This window comes from Aquarana catesbeiana, linkage group LG08, assembly GCF_042186555.1.
Source record: "Aquarana catesbeiana isolate 2022-GZ linkage group LG08, ASM4218655v1, whole genome shotgun sequence".
Classification (NCBI taxonomy): Eukaryota; Metazoa; Chordata; class Amphibia; order Anura; family Ranidae; genus Aquarana; species Aquarana catesbeiana.
Genome location: NC_133331.1, coordinates 128,198,414 through 128,213,942, shown reverse-complemented (window position 1 = coordinate 128,213,942; position 15,529 = coordinate 128,198,414). Strand labels below are relative to the sequence as shown.

Below are 15,529 nucleotides of genomic sequence, written 5' to 3'. Positions count from 1 at the left end.
GAACAACAGTAAGTGTATTAATGCCTTTCTAAACCAGGGTTCCGTGAAACCCCAGGGTTCCTCCAGAGATTGCTAGGGGTTCCTTCAGCTGCAGCTGGTTGACTGCCTATCTTTGGTGTCTCCTTGGTTCTGAGTGTTTTAGACCCCTCTCACACTGGGACAGTTTTCAGCGCTTTAGCGCTGGAAATAGCCTCTGCTAAGTGCCCGAAAACCGCCTCCCATTCATTCCAGTGTGACTTTTCACACTCGGGCGATGCGCTTGAGGGACGTTCAGAAAAGTCCTGCAAGCAGCATCTTTGGGGCGGGTTGGGAGCTCTGTATTTAGTGCTCCCAAAACTGCCCCATAAAATGCATTAAGATAAAAAACCTTCTGCCTTTACAACCACTGTAATGCCCTGTACACACGGTCGGACTTTGGTCGGACATTCCGACAACAAAATCCTAGGATTTTTTCCGACGGATGTTGGCCCAAACTTGTCTTGCATACACACGGTCACACAAAGTTGTTGGAAAATCCGATCATTCTGAACGCAGTGACGTAAAACATGTACGTCGGGACTATAAACGGGGCAGTGGCCAATAGCTTTCATCTCTTTATTTATTCTGAGCATGCGTGGCACTTTGTCCGTCGGATTTGTGTACACACAATCGGAATTTCCGACAACGGAAAATTTTATAGCTTGCTCTCAAACTTTGTGTGTCGGAAAATCCAATGGAAAATGTGTAATGGAGCCTACACACGGTCGGAATTTCCGACAACAAGGTCCTATCACACATTTTCCGGCGGAAAATCCGACCGTGTGTACGGGGCATAAGCCTGAATTAGGGCACTTTCACACAGCCAGTGCTCAGGCATCTGCGGTAAAGAGCTGCTATTTTTAGGGGCGCTTTACTGTCGTTTTAGCGGTGCTATTCGGCCGCTAGCGGGGTGGTTTTAACCCCTGCTAGTGGCTGAAAAAGGGTTCGGCAGCACTGTCCATTGATTTCAATGGGCAGGGGCGCATTAGGAGCAGTGTATTCACCGCTCCTACAGCGCTGCAAAGAGCTGCTTGCAGGACTTTTTGTGACACCCTGCCAGCACAGTGCCCCAATGTGGGCTTTCACACTTGAATTGCAGCTGAGGCTTTTTTTCAAACGCTTTACAGACGCTATATTTAGTGTTAAAGCGCCTGAAAAACGCCTCCAGTGTGAAAGGGGTCTAAGGATGAACCATGTCAGACGGGTGAAGAGTGTTTTTTCTGAAATAGTTTTAGGAGAGGACTGACTTTACTGAAGTACATTCATCCATTTTTGTTGAGAAATAAAACCTCTGTGATTGAGTTCAAGGGCCTCTTACCTGCTTTGGTCATTGCAAGGTCATTGCAAGGGAACTACACTCCCCCTTTCAGTTGTTTTAATTATATCATAATATGTGGAAGTTAGCAGGAGTAGAAGTTAGCAGAAGTAATAAAAAATAACAAGGTGGGTGGAAATACCCAAAACTTCAATGAAGTTAGGGACAGCAGAAGAACTATGTCAGACAGAGCTCACCACTGGAATCCTCAAGAGATATGGGAAGCCAGTTGGACATTTGCTGAACAGTATCTAATCCTAAAGCATTAGTTTTCATGAGACATGCCACACGAAAGACTGAAGCTGGAAGATCGTTCAATTAAAAAAAAAGTATTAGTGATTTATCTCCTTTCTTTGCTAGACTTGAATTCAGAAGGAGATGAATTACTCAACAGTTTGTAGAACTTTCCCAGTCAAAGTATAGTCATGCAAGATTAAAGGAAATGTATGCTGAAATAACTTTGCAGGGTGAAATTGTTGACCTCTATTTCTAAAAATGCTGACTGGTTGATTGATATTCTGACTGGCTCCAAAAGGAAATTTGTACTTAAACTCTCATTACATTTGATGGCTAGATGAATGTTGTTCAGAAGTACTTCAAAACTTCACTTGCTTTTAACATTACATTTTGGGAGGAATGGACTTTACAAAAAAAAAAAAAAAAAAAAAAAAACATACGCTGTTAAGAAATTTGTTTGAGGAAAATTTTCCATCCTATTTCTTTGAATTTTCTTGTCACTGCGGTTGAAAATAAAATATTCTTAAAATGAAAAATTTCTAATGAAATTCCACTAGTGTATAGTCAGCTTTGTTGCTTCATCTCTTTGCCATAGCCTGCAGGCACATAACAGCTCCCTCCCAATCTCCTACTTCCACAACTGAGTATAAAGATTTTCAAAATAGTGGAATGCATGTGCTCACTTTAAAGGCTTATATGCAAGTTATTGTCATAAAAAGTTTTTGGGGACCCGGGTCCTGCCCCAGGGGACATGGATCAATGCAAAAAAAAGTTTTAAAAACGGCCATTTTTTTCAGGAGCAGTGATTTTAATAATGCTTAAAGTGAAACAATAAAAATGAAATATTCCTTTAAATATCGTGCCTGGGGGGTGTCTATAGTATGCCTGTAAAGTGGAACAGTTTTCCCGTGTTTAATACAATACCACAGCAAAATGACATTTCTAAAGGAAAAAAAGTAATTTAAAACTGATCGCGGCTCTAATGAATTGTCGGGTCTCGGCAATATAGATAAAACGCATTGAAAAAAATGGCATGGGTTCCCCCCCCAGTCCATTACCAGGCCCTTCAGGTCTGGTATGAATATTAAGGGGAACCCCAAACCAAAATAAAAAAAACAATTTGCGTGGGAGTCCCTCCAAAATCCATACCAGACCTTTATTCGAGCATGCAACCTGGCAGACCACAGGAAAAGGGGGGGGGGGGGGCGAGAGAGCGCCCCCCTTTAACAAGGGGACCCCCAGATCCCGCCCCCCATCTGAATTTGTAACAGGTACATTGTACCCCTACCATTTCACAAAAAAGTGTCAATAATAGTAAAATAGACTGGAGACACTTTGGAACAAGTCCTTTATTAAAAATAAAAAAATAAAAATTACATCATGGGACTTTTTATTTTTTAATTTTTTAATAAAGGACTTGTCCCAAAGTGTCTCTTGTCTTTTTTACTATTTTTGACACTTTTCTTTGTGAAATGGTAGGGGTACAATGTACTCGTTACCAATTCACATGGGGGGGGCCGGGATCTGGGGGCCCCCTTGTTAAAGGGGGATTCCAGATTCCGATAAGCCCCCCGCCCGGAGACCCCCACAACCACCAGGCAAGGGTTGTGGGGATGAGGCCCTTGGGGACTCCAAAGCACCCGCCCATGTTGAGGACATGTTGCCTGGTACGGTTCAGGAGGGGGGGCGCTCTCTTGTCCCCCCTCTTTTCCTGCGGCCTGCCAGGTTGCGTGCTCGGATAAGGGTCTGGTATGGATTTTGGGGGGGACCCCTACACCATTTTTTAAAAAAATTTTGGCGCAGGGTTCCCCTTAAAATCCATACCAGACCTGAAGGGCCTGGTATGGATTTTGGGGGAACCCCATGCAATTTTTTAAAAAAATTTTGGTTCGGAGTTACCCATAATATTCATACCAGACCCAAAGGGCCTGTTAATGGACTGGGGGGGGGAACCCATGCCGTTTTTTTCAATGAGTTTTATCTATACTGCCGAGACCCGACAATTCATTATAGCCGCGATCAGTTTTAAATTAATTTTTTTCCTTTAGAAATGTCATTTTGCTGTGGTACTGTTCTAAACACGGGAAAACTGTGCCACTTTACAGGCATACTAAGGGGGTCCCCTAGGCACGATATTTAAAGGAATATTTCATTTTTATTGTTTCACTTTAAGCATTATTAAAATCACTGCTACCAAAAAAATGGCAGTTTTTAAAACATTTTTTGCATTTATACATGTCACCTGGGGCAGGACCCAGGTCCCCAAACACGTTTTATGACAATAACTTGCATATAAGCCTTTAAAATTAGCACTTATGATTTTTCATGTTCGTGTCCCATAGATTTTAACGGTGACCGTGTGTTCGTCCGAATTTTTTGCCTGTTCGCAGGGGGTGTTCGGCTTATCCTTAGTAGAAAGGATTAATCTCCCTAATGGGAACACAGACAGCAATAGAAACTTACAAGGTTCTACCCTTCCCTACTCTATTCAAAACTTCAAAAAATGGGGTTTAGAAATTTTCTAATCAAGTGATGAGAGACCTTTAAATGTATGTTTCCTAGAAAGGAATACAAGTAACATACTTGTAAAGAAAGCAAAGTTTGTTAATTTAGTTCACCTAATACTGGAATCAATTTTAAATATATTTTTCTTCCTAAACAGGCTGGTTGGTAGACACCACGGGAAACTATACAGCAGCATTCCTTATAAGTGGATTTTCTATGATATTTTGTGCTGTTTTATTAGTTTTTGTCAAACTAATAAAGAAGATAAAATCCCAAAGACTTACACAATCAGTGCCAACCTCTGAAACCAAGCAAGAAATCTGCACTAATGGAGACCTATCTTGTCCAGCCACAGAGGAGCATAAAGAGGTGTAAATGAGTCTTCAAAGTGTCCATCTGAAAGCAATATACAGACTGGAGTCTTCAGAATGGGCTACCCTAAACTATCAGGACCTGTTTTAATCAGGGTGACCATACAGCACATCGGACCGTAGGAACAACATTTGAAATTTTGAAAGCAAAGACTTTTTCAGTTTACTACAATAAGCTGGCTAGACAATGTAACAATGGCAGATGTCCTACTTGCATAATAAATGCAGCAACCCTGCACTTTATAAGGAATTTTGTGAAGAAGTCAATAAACTTTTTAGACGTTGACAATTTTTAAAAGGACTAAATATTTTATACAATGATAAACAGTCCTTTGTGGATGTAAGACTGGATTCAGTGCAATGCATTGAAGAAGATAAACCATGAACTGTTTAGTAATGGAAACATTGATGTTGTATTTGTTGCATAATACATTTAAAGCAATAGAACTTTGCCAAAATTATGTTCGAAACCAGAACTTCTTGTGCCTTGGAGCATGTTGAGTGCAGGGAAATGTAGAGGTTTATTGTTGGTTTTGGAAAGCTGAATGAGCTTATTCAATAAGGTAAAGAGTAAGGTGCTTCAAGCAGTAATTCTGAACAGCCAATTAAACTTTGGAATTTGGTTGCTAAGGGTTGCTGTACCTTCCACAGTATTAAAGCTCTGCTTGATTGAATAAGCCAATTCATGGTTTAATTCCTGGTGGTTTAGTAATCTGGAATTGTCAAAATCTTTAGCCAATTGTGAGTTATTTTGACGTTTGAAACATTTATACCTTTAAAGTTTTATGAATAAATCTGATGTCACAGGAATTAACTTTACTAATTACATGGTGCCTTTGTCACTGGCAGAGGAACATATGTTCTACTCAGCAATATCCCCAGCATTTCACAACTCAGTTTTTTGTATGCTTGGACATTCTGGGGTTGATTTACTAAAGGCAAATAGACTGTGCACTTAGCAAAGTGCAGTTGCTCCAGAGCTTAGTAAATGAGCAGAAGATCTGCTGACTTCCATCATCCAATCATGTGCAAACAAAAATGCTGTTTTTTTTCTTTGCACGTGATTGGGAATTTGTTGCAAAGTGAAGCTTTGCCTCATTTACTAAGCTCTGGAGCAACTGCACTTCTCAAAGTGCACAGTTTGTCTTTAGTAGATCAACCCCTCTGTGTCTTCTTCTTTGGCACTATCATAGGGATTATCATTGCGCCAGAAAGTCTCAATGCATAGATCCATTCATGGCATTGTGAGAAGCTTTCTATACTGAAATGTTCATAATGTAGAAGAGGAGGTCTGCCCTCAAAGAGTAATCTACTGTAACTGACTAAGGCAGGTGAAAGAAAATACAACTAGAAGGAGTAGGAATGAGTTACAGCATCGTTAACCACTTCAGCCCCTGACCATTTGGCTGGCCAAAGACCAGAGGACTTTTTACAATTTGGCACTGCGCTGCTTTAACTGGTAATTGCGCGGTCATGCAATGTTGTACACAAACAAAATTTGCGTCCTTTTCTTCCCACAAATAGAGCTTTCTTTTGATGGTATTTGATTGCCTCTGCGATTTTTATTTTTTGCAATATAAATGGAAAAAGACCGAAAATTTTGAAAAAAAATGATATTTTCTACTTTTTGTTATAAGAAAAATCCAATACAGGCATACCCCACTTTTAAGTACACAATGGGGTTTATTTACTAAAGCTGGAAAGTGCAAAATCAGGCTCACTTCTGCATAGAGACCAACGAGCTTCTAACCCCAGCTTGTTCAATTAATCTTTGATAATAAAACCTGGAAGCTCATTGGTTTCTATGCAGAAGTGAGCCTGATTTTGCACTTTCCAGCTTTAGTAAATAAACCCCATTGTGTACTTAAAAGTGGGGTATGCCTGTAAACTCAATTTTAGTCATACATTTAGGCCAAAATGTATTCAGCCACATGTCTTTGGTACAAAAAATGTTAATAAGCATATATTTATTGGTTTGCGCGAAAGTTATAGCGCCTACAAACTAGGGTACATTTTCTGGAATTTACGCAGCTTTTAGTTTATGACTGCCTATCTCTTTTCTTGAAGTGCTAAAATGGCAGGGCAGTACAACCCCCCCCCCTCCCCCAAATGACCTAATTTTGGAAAGTAGACACCCTAAGGAAATTGCTAAGAGGCATGTTGAGCCTATTGAATATTTTATTTTTTCGTCCCAAGTGATTGAATAATGACAAAAAAAAAAAAAAAAAATTTACAAAAAGTTGTCACTAAATGATATATTGCTCACACATGCCATGGTTATATGTGGAATTGATTGCACCCCAAAATACATTTTGCTGCTTCTCCTGAGTACGGGGATACCACATGTGTGGGACTTTTTGGGAGCCTAGCCCAAGCACCGCCTTCAGGGTTTCTAAGGGTGTAAATTTTTGATTTCAGGATTTCAGGACGTAGATTTTTGATTTCACTCCCCACTACCTATCACAGTTTTGAAGGCCCTAAAATGCCAAGATGTCACCAAACCCCCCCAAATGACCCCATTTTGGAAAGTAGACACCCCAAGCTATTTGCTGAGAGGCATGTTGAGTCCGTTTAATATTTAATATTTTGCCACAAGTTGCGGGAAAATGACAAACTCTTTTTTTTTGCAGAAAGTTGTCACTAAATGATATATTTCTCAAACATGCCATGGGAATATGTGAAATTACACCCCAAAATAAATTCTACTGCTTCTCCTGAGTACAGGGATACCACATGTGTGGGATTTTTTGGGAGCCTAGCCGCGTACGGGGCCCCGAAAACCAAGCACCGCCTTCAGGATTTCTAAGGGCGTAAATTTTTGATTTCACTCCCCACTACCCATCACAGTTTTGAAGGCCATAAAATGCCAAGATGGCACAAAACCCCCCCAAATGACCCCATTTTGGAAAGTAGATACCCCAAGCTATTTGCTGAGAGGCATGGTGAGTCCATTGAATATTTTGCCACAAGTTGCAGGAAAATTACAAACTTTTTTTTTTTTTTTGCAAGGTGAGTATTTTGCAGCTCTCATTTGTTTTTGAAAATAAAGAAAGAAAAGAAAAATGTATTTTTTTTTCTTTTTTCAAATTTCAAAACTTTGTGACAAAAAGCGAAATCTGCAAAATACTCACCATACCTCTCAGCAAAAAGCTTGGGGTGTCTACTTTCCAAAATGGGGTCATTTGGGGGGGGGGGGGGGGTTTGTGCCATCTGGGCATTCCATGGCCTCCGAAACTGTGATAGGCAGTGCGGAGTGAAATAAAAAATTTACACCCTTAGAAAGCCTGAAGGCGGTGATTGGTTTTCAGGGTCCCGTACGTGGCTAGGCTCCTAAAAAGTCTCACACATGTGGTATCCCCGTACTCAGGAGAAGCAACAGAATATATTTTGTGGTGTAATTTCACATATGCCCATGGCATGTTTGAGCAATATATCATTTAGTGACAACTTTGTGCAAAAAAAAAAAATTGTCTTTTTTCCGCAACTTGTGTCAAAATATAAAATATTCCATGGACTCGACATGCCTCTCAGAAAATAGCTTGGGGTGTCTACTTTCCAGCTTGTGTCACACATCACCCATTCTTCTAACCACTTGAAGACAAAGCCCTTTCTGACACTTTTTGTTTACATGAAAAAATATTTTTTTTTTTGCAAGAAAATTACTTTGAACCCCCAAACATAATATATTTTTTTAAAACAAAGGACCTACAGATAAAAATGGTGGGTGTTTCATTTTTTTTTTCACACAGTATTTGCGCAGCGATTTTTCAAATGCTTTTTTTTGGGGAAAAACACACTTTTTAAAATTTTAATGCACTAAAACACACTATATTACCCAAATGTTTGAAGTAATAAAAAAGATGATCTTATGCTGAGTAGATGGATACCAAACACGACATGCTTTAAAATTGCGCACAAACGTGCAGCGGTGACAAACTACATACATTTTTTAAAAGTCTTTAAACGCCTTTACGGGTTACCACTTTAGATTTATGGAGGAGGTCTACTGCTGAAATTACTGCCCTCGATCTGACCTTCGCGGTGATACCTCACATGCATGGTGCAATTGCTGTTTACATATGACGCCAGACCGACGCTTGCATTCACCTTTGCGTGAGAGCGGGGGGACAGGGGTGTGTTTTTTTTAAATTATTTATTTTGCCTTTTTATTTTATTTTTAAACTGTTCCTTTTATTTATATTTTTTAAATAATTTTTATTGTTATCTCAGGGAATGTAAATATCCCCTATGATAGCAATAGGTAGTGACAGGTACTCTTTTATTGAAAAAATTGGGGTCTATTAGACCCTAGATCTCTCCTCTGCCCTCAAAGCATATGACCACACCAAGATCGGTGTGATAAAATGCTTTTCCAATTTCCCAATGGCGCTGTTTATATCCGGCGAAATCTAAGTCATGAAATGCTCGTAGCTTCCGGTTTCTTAGGCCATAGAGATGATTGGAGCCATTTTGGTCTCTGATCAGCTCTATGGTCAGCTGGCGGAACCACCGGCTGCATTCTCAGGTTCCCTGTTGGGACAGGAGAGCCAGAGAAAACCATGGAAGACGGTGGGAGGGGGGGACATTCCCTCCCACTGCTTGTAAAAGCAGTCTAGAGGCTAATTAGCCACTAGGATTGCTATTACATGAAAGCCGACCGCTGGATTAAAAGAATGATACCAAGATGATACCTAAACCCGCAGGCATCATTCTGGTATAACCACTCAAAGTCTATCAACATACCTGTACGTTGCTGGTCCTTGTTGGGCATATATTGTAATCTTTTTTTTTCATGCAGCCTGTGGGCTGAATGAAAAAAAGAGATTGATCGGTGGGTATGCCCACCATTAGAATACCTCCCTTCATCCACCCACTTCTAATGATGGGCATACATGCACCGTTTTGTTTTTATCTGTGGTGGTGAAATCACTTCCTACAGCGCTGGAGTCACGGCTTTATGTATCGTGGGAGCAAACGCTGTTGTTGTCAAGATAAATAAATCCACTCTGCAGCTGAATGGCGTACCTGCTAAGCAAATGATGGTTAACAATAAAACAAAGTAACATTACAGTATAACAGTAAGACTTACCAAACCTGCAAAGCAAATACAAAAAAAAACTAAAAACTAAAACATTTTTAACGCAACCTGTGCCTAAAATATATATATATATATATGCCGAAGCATGGGGGCATCCACCAGCGTACAAATTGCTTTGGTCCACAATAGATCTATAGAGATCTTCGGTGAAAAACAGCGAATAGAAATCAAGTGACTTAAAGTAGCTGGGTAGTCCTCGGTACGATACGGCACCTCATCCCAATAATTTTCTAAATTTATATGAACCAGGGATGCAGGGATTATTACGGTGCCAAAAGAAAACCAAAATACATAAGATAAAACATATGATATTTTATTAACAAAGTTAAAAAACGGAAAATTTATATCAAATACTTACCGTAATTTTCCTTTCCTGATAGGCTCCATGGCAGCATACGTGTGGGTTGACCCCGCCTCCATAACTACCCAATAGGACCCCTCCCTTATAAATTTCAGCTGTGGGCTCTCAGCCGTGTTTCGTAACTAGCCTACTCCAAGCATTGGGAGGGGCTCCTGCTGCCATGGAGCCTATCAGGAAAGGAAAATTACGGTAAGTATTTGATATAAATTTTCCGTTTTCCTGACAGGCTCCATGGCAGCATACGTGTGGGAAATAACTCGCCAAACACACCCGGGTGGGCACAATGCTGAGCAAGAAAATACATTTATTTAACACTGTCCACTGACAGCACTTTCAAACCAAAATTAATGGATGACAAAGCGGCTGGTTCAACGCAATAGTGGGAAACAAACATATTGATAGATGACCAAGAAGCCGCTCTACATATGACTTCGGGTGCGACATGAAGAGAAGCCTCCCACGAGTTGAGTAAGCAGTCACTGCCTCTGGAGGAGCCAAGCCCTTCGCTTTATAAGCCCTTTGAATGGTCTGTACTATCCAAGCAGAGATGGATCTGATTGAGGCCCGCTTTCCTCTATTTTTACCCTGTAGAAGAATGAAAAAAAAATCTGTCTGTCTAAACGATTTTGTAGCTTCCAAGTATTGACTCAAAGTAACATCAAGGGGATGGACATCTTGACCTTCTGTTGTGCTAAAGGTAGGCAACACAATTTCCTGATTTTCGTGAAAAATAGATGTCACTTTAGGGTTTGAGCCCAACATGGGAATTAATACTGCTCTATCCGGAAAAAAGGTCAGGAAAGGCTCTTTGGAACCTAAGTTCCTGATTTCAGACACTCTTTTGGCTGAAGTTACTGCCACCAGGAAGACGGTCTTGAGTGTGAGGTCTTTAACTGATAGAGGATTTTCAGGATCTGTTCCAAGCGTGGAAAGGAAATCTAGAACAAGGGGAAGATCCCATTTAGGGAATCTTGGTTTCCTTTGAGGTCTTAGCCTGATAGCACCCTTGAAGAATTGGCGAACCAGGGCGTGGTTGGCCCATGAAACTCCTGTAAATGCCGAGATGGCTGATATTTGCACACGAAGGGAACTTACTGCTAGAGGCAAATCCAACCCTGTTTGCAGAAAGCTGAGGATATCCTGGATTTTTGGAGAACCACAAGGATTAGGTCTAGAGGCCATGTGCTCTGTGAACTTGGACCAGATACGTTCATACACTCTATTAGTGCTTCTTCTGGACAACCTAAGGCTTCAAGCCTTCCCCTCTCAAAAACCAAACCCTGAGATGTAGATGAGCAGGGCATGGATGCAGAATAGAACCTTGGGATAGAAGATCCGCCCTGAGAGGCAGAGGGATTGACTCCCGATAACTGAGGAGAGTTAAGAGGGGAAACCATGGCCTGTTGGGCCAAAACGGTATCACTGCCATGACTTCCACTTCCTCTGTTCTGAGCCTGCGGAGAAACTGGAGTATCACAGGCACCGGAGGGAAGGCATACGCCTTGTTGAACCTCCACCGATCCGTGAGGGCATCTATCCCATATGCTTGGGGATCCCGGAACCTCGAGCAATACTTGGTGAGTTTGTAATTGCATGGGGATGCAAACAGATCCACCTCTGGAGACACTCCCAGTGTCAGGAGCCATTCGAACACCTCTTTGTGCAGGGACCACTCGTTGTTGTCCATTTGAACACGGGACAGATAGTCCGCCTGAACATTCTGGACCCCCGGAATGTAGACTGCCGAAATGTTGGACAGATTCTTCTGAGCCCAGTTCATGATTGGCTCCACCTCCCGTAGGAGGGACCAGCTGCGAGTCCCACCTTGTTTCCTTATATAGGCCACAGCGGTTGTATTGTCCAACCGGAGCATCACTGAGGAGTTCTTTATCAGATGGTAGAAGGATCTGAGCGCCTGAAAGGCCGCTCGAAGTTCCAGAATGTTGGATACAGTCTTCTGAGATGGTGAGTTCCATCTGCCCTGAGCCACTTCTGACAGGCAATGAGCACCCCCAGCCCCGATTGCTGGCATCTGAGGTCACTGTGACCCATGTGATGGGGAGAATTGAATGGCAATTGCGGAGATTCTTCCCTTGGAGCCACCAAAGGAGAGACTCTCTCATGGATGGAGTGAGGAGGATGCGCTGATTCTTGCTGGGAGAATTCCATTGCTGGAGAAACCCTTTCTGGAATGGGCGAGTGTGCCCACTTCACCATGGGAATGGTGGCTGCCATTGTGCCAATCACCTTCAGACAGTGAAGAGCGGATAGGTGAGATGAAGCAAGTGTTGAACGGATCCTGTCCCGGATCACCACAATCTTCTCCTCGGGTAGCGAGATGGTGCCTTCTAGTGTGTTGAAATGGGCACCTAGAAATATGAGAGACTGAGATGGAATCAGGTGACTTTTCTCCAAATTCAGGAGCCACCCAAACTCTTGGAGAGTGGTAATTACTAGACTCCTGTGCTCTAGAAGCTGACCCCTGTCTTGGGCTAGAAGGAGGAGGTCGTCTAGATAGTGGTGAAGACAAACTCCTTTGACTCGGAGCAGAGCAACCACAGCCAGCAGAACCTTGGAAAACACCCGAGGTGATGTCGTGAGACCAAATGGAAGGCAGGTAAATTGTAAGTGTTGATCGTCTACAGCAAAGCGAAGGAACTTTTGGAAGTCTGCTGCCACTGGGACATGAAAGTAGGCGTCTTTCAAGTCTATTGACACCAACCAGTCTCCTAGATGAACTGATTGTTGAATCGTTAATAGTGACTCCATCTTGAATTTTTCCTTTCGGATAAACCGGTTGAGATGAGTCAGGTCTATAACAGGCCTCCATGTGCCGTTCTTCTTCTGCACCAGAAACAGAGGGAAATACATGCCTTCTCCTCGTTCGCCATCTGGAACAGGAATGGCTGCGTTTTGAGTTAATAAAGAGCTTATGTAAGCTAAAAGAACTTGTCTCTTCTCCCCTGAACTTGGAAGATTTGTTGGTATGAATCTTAGTTTGGGAGTGCTGTTGAACACCCAGGTGTGGCCTGAGGACACTGTTTTGACCGTCCAGAAATCCCGAATTGAGGCCGCCCAAACATGTCTGAAGTGGAGCAGACGAGCCCCCACCTGACATGTTTGAGCGGGCCCAATTTCAAAAGGACTTAGTGGAGTCCTGGTTACTAGTAGAAGCCCCTTTTGTGGGCCTTTTAAAAGAGGACTGCCTGGATTTCCAGGATCTAGAAAATTCCCGACCAGGCCTATAACTACGTGCCTCCCTTGCACGGTCAGTGTTCTGCGATCTTGAAAAGATGCGCTTTTGGTTCTGTAAACGCCTGTCTTGAGGGAGGAACCCCGATTTACCACCCGTAGCCCGGGTAATGGCGCTATCAAGCTTGTTGCCGAAGAGGGTTGAACCCTCAAATGGAATACGGCACCAAGCCTGCTTAGAGGCTGGATCCGCCAACCAGGGTCGCAGCCACAAGGCCCGACGGGCGGTGACCGATGACAACATCACCCGAGCCACTAGGCGAACAATGTCAATAGAGACCTCCCCCAGAAAGGCGGAAGCAAGCCTGATTTCCTGAATAGGGGAGCTCTTAGCCGCTTCTTCAGAGATACCTCTGAGAGACTCATTCACATTGTCTGACCATGCCTCTAAAGCTTTAGAGACTGCTGCTAAGGCCAGAGCTGGTTTGCACACTGTGCCTGCTGTCAGATAAATCCTTTTTAGGTCGGCATCAATCCGTCTCTCCAGCGGATCTTTAAATGAGACTGTATCTTCAAGAGGCAGAGTCACATACCTCACAAGCCTCATTAATGCAGCATCTACCAAGGGAGCTGACTCAAGGTGTTTAACCTCTTCTTCCTTGAAAGGGTATAGCTTTGAGACTTTAGACTGCATAGAGCTTTTTCTATCCATCTTGCCCCATTCTTCACATATTATAGCTCCTACTTCCGTGAGAAAAGGAAAATAATGACGCTCCTTGCTGAGTTGTTTGAAAAACTTTCTCTGTTTAGCAGGAGAAGTAACTGGGTCTTCCCAATCCAAAGCGTCTTTAACAGCTTTCACCAGAGAAGGAACCAGGGCATATTCAAAGCCCATTCCAGGATCATCTGCTTCTGACCCACTATCTGAAGGGGGAGCTGACTGGTGACTAGGTTGAGAAGACTCCCACGTCTCCTGGACTGGACCCTCTCCTGACAGGGGAATCAGTGGATCTGGAGGGGAATCACGAGGCTTTGCAGCATCTCTTTCCTGCAGCGATTCTTTCACGACTCGCTTGATTAACGTTTCCAGGTGTTGGTCTGCACCTTCCCTCTCATTAGCTGCTTCAGAAAAACAGCGGTCACAGAGAGACTTGCTGGCAGGAACTGGGGCCCTGCATCCCCAACATATTTTCTCCGGTCCCCTACTATGAGATGAGGGGGGTTGAGGAGAGCCTCTACTGTGGTCTTTAGACTTAGAGGAAGAACCATGGTGTCTAGAGCCAGAGGAGGAATGCCGGTGGTGTGAATTAGACGACCCGCTCCTTCTGCGGGAACTACTTTGTCTTTGGTCAGACCTAGAAGGGCTAAGAAAAGAAGGAAGACAGGAATAGAGAAAGAGAAAGGCACAAAGTCAGAATAATGCCCTACACTCCGCTCTCTTCCCCCCAGCAGGCAAGTAAAGAAAATGCTTTCAAATCCTACCTGCTGCGAGAGGACTGGCCACCAGGAGGCAGTGAAGAGTCCATGGCTGATGCTGGCAATCACTGCAGGTGAACACAGATCAATCAGATATACCAGAAAGCAAAGAAAACAGCAAGCACAGATCCATCTGTACTGCACTTACCTGGGGAAGGCTCTGCAGATGCTCAGGGAAGTCGCCGCTATGCCCACGATCATTCCCGAGCTCTGCAAGCCTCCCCAGGCTTTTAAAACTGGCGCCGCGTGACGTCACGGCCGCGCCAGGCCTACGGTCCTCGTGCGCATGCGCGAAACCAGGCCTCGCTTTCGTTCCGGGGCTGCGCCTGCGCAGAACGCGGACAGAACCCGGAAGTAGAGGGAGCGGCGGCTGGAACGCACAGGGAACCAGCCGCTGCATAGGCAAATAAACAAAGGGCACACAGATAGAAAGACAAACAACAACAAATATATACACTGCTGCCATGAAGGCGATACATGCTCACCACCACCTACGATCGACTCGGCCGGAACATCCATACACACACACCGGGCTTTTTGGCAGATAATGGCCACCTGCATACTGCTAGGCGATCGGCCTGTGCGCGCTTTTCATTCAAAATGACTCCAGCTCTTCAGCGCTTTACTCTGCAATACACTCCATACCCTGCTAACAGTCAAGGCTTATTGGAGGGATGAGACATCACATCGGTCGGCCGATACGATCGTAGGACATCGTCTTCAGGTAGGAGAACCAAACATAAGGTCCTACGGAGGAGGACAAAAAAGGAACACGGCTGAGAGCCCACAGCTGAAATTTATAAGGGAGGGGTCCTATTGGGTAGTTATGGAGGCGGGGTCAACCCACACGTATGCTGCCATGGAGCCTGTCAGGAAAAAGGTTTTTGTACTGTTACATATACAGGGTGTGCACCAAATTACAGAAAGTTAAAACCATTTGTAGCAAAGTTTACAAG

General features: G+C 43.4%; 1 protein-coding gene across 2 annotated transcripts in view; it reads left to right on the top strand.

The window, feature by feature from the left end:
• SLC16A12 (solute carrier family 16 member 12) overlaps positions 1-5,265 on the top strand; it is a 140,224-nt gene extending 134,959 nt beyond the window's left edge. For both annotated transcript variants that reach the window (XM_073596382.1, XM_073596383.1), the window contains one exon: positions 4,233-5,265. In XM_073596382.1, the coding sequence (XP_073452483.1) occupies positions 4,233-4,450 (218 nt within the window). In that variant the 3' untranslated portion in view covers positions 4,451-5,265. The remainder of the gene's footprint in view (positions 1-4,232) is intronic.
• The last annotated feature ends 10,264 nt before the right edge of the window (positions 5,266-15,529 follow it).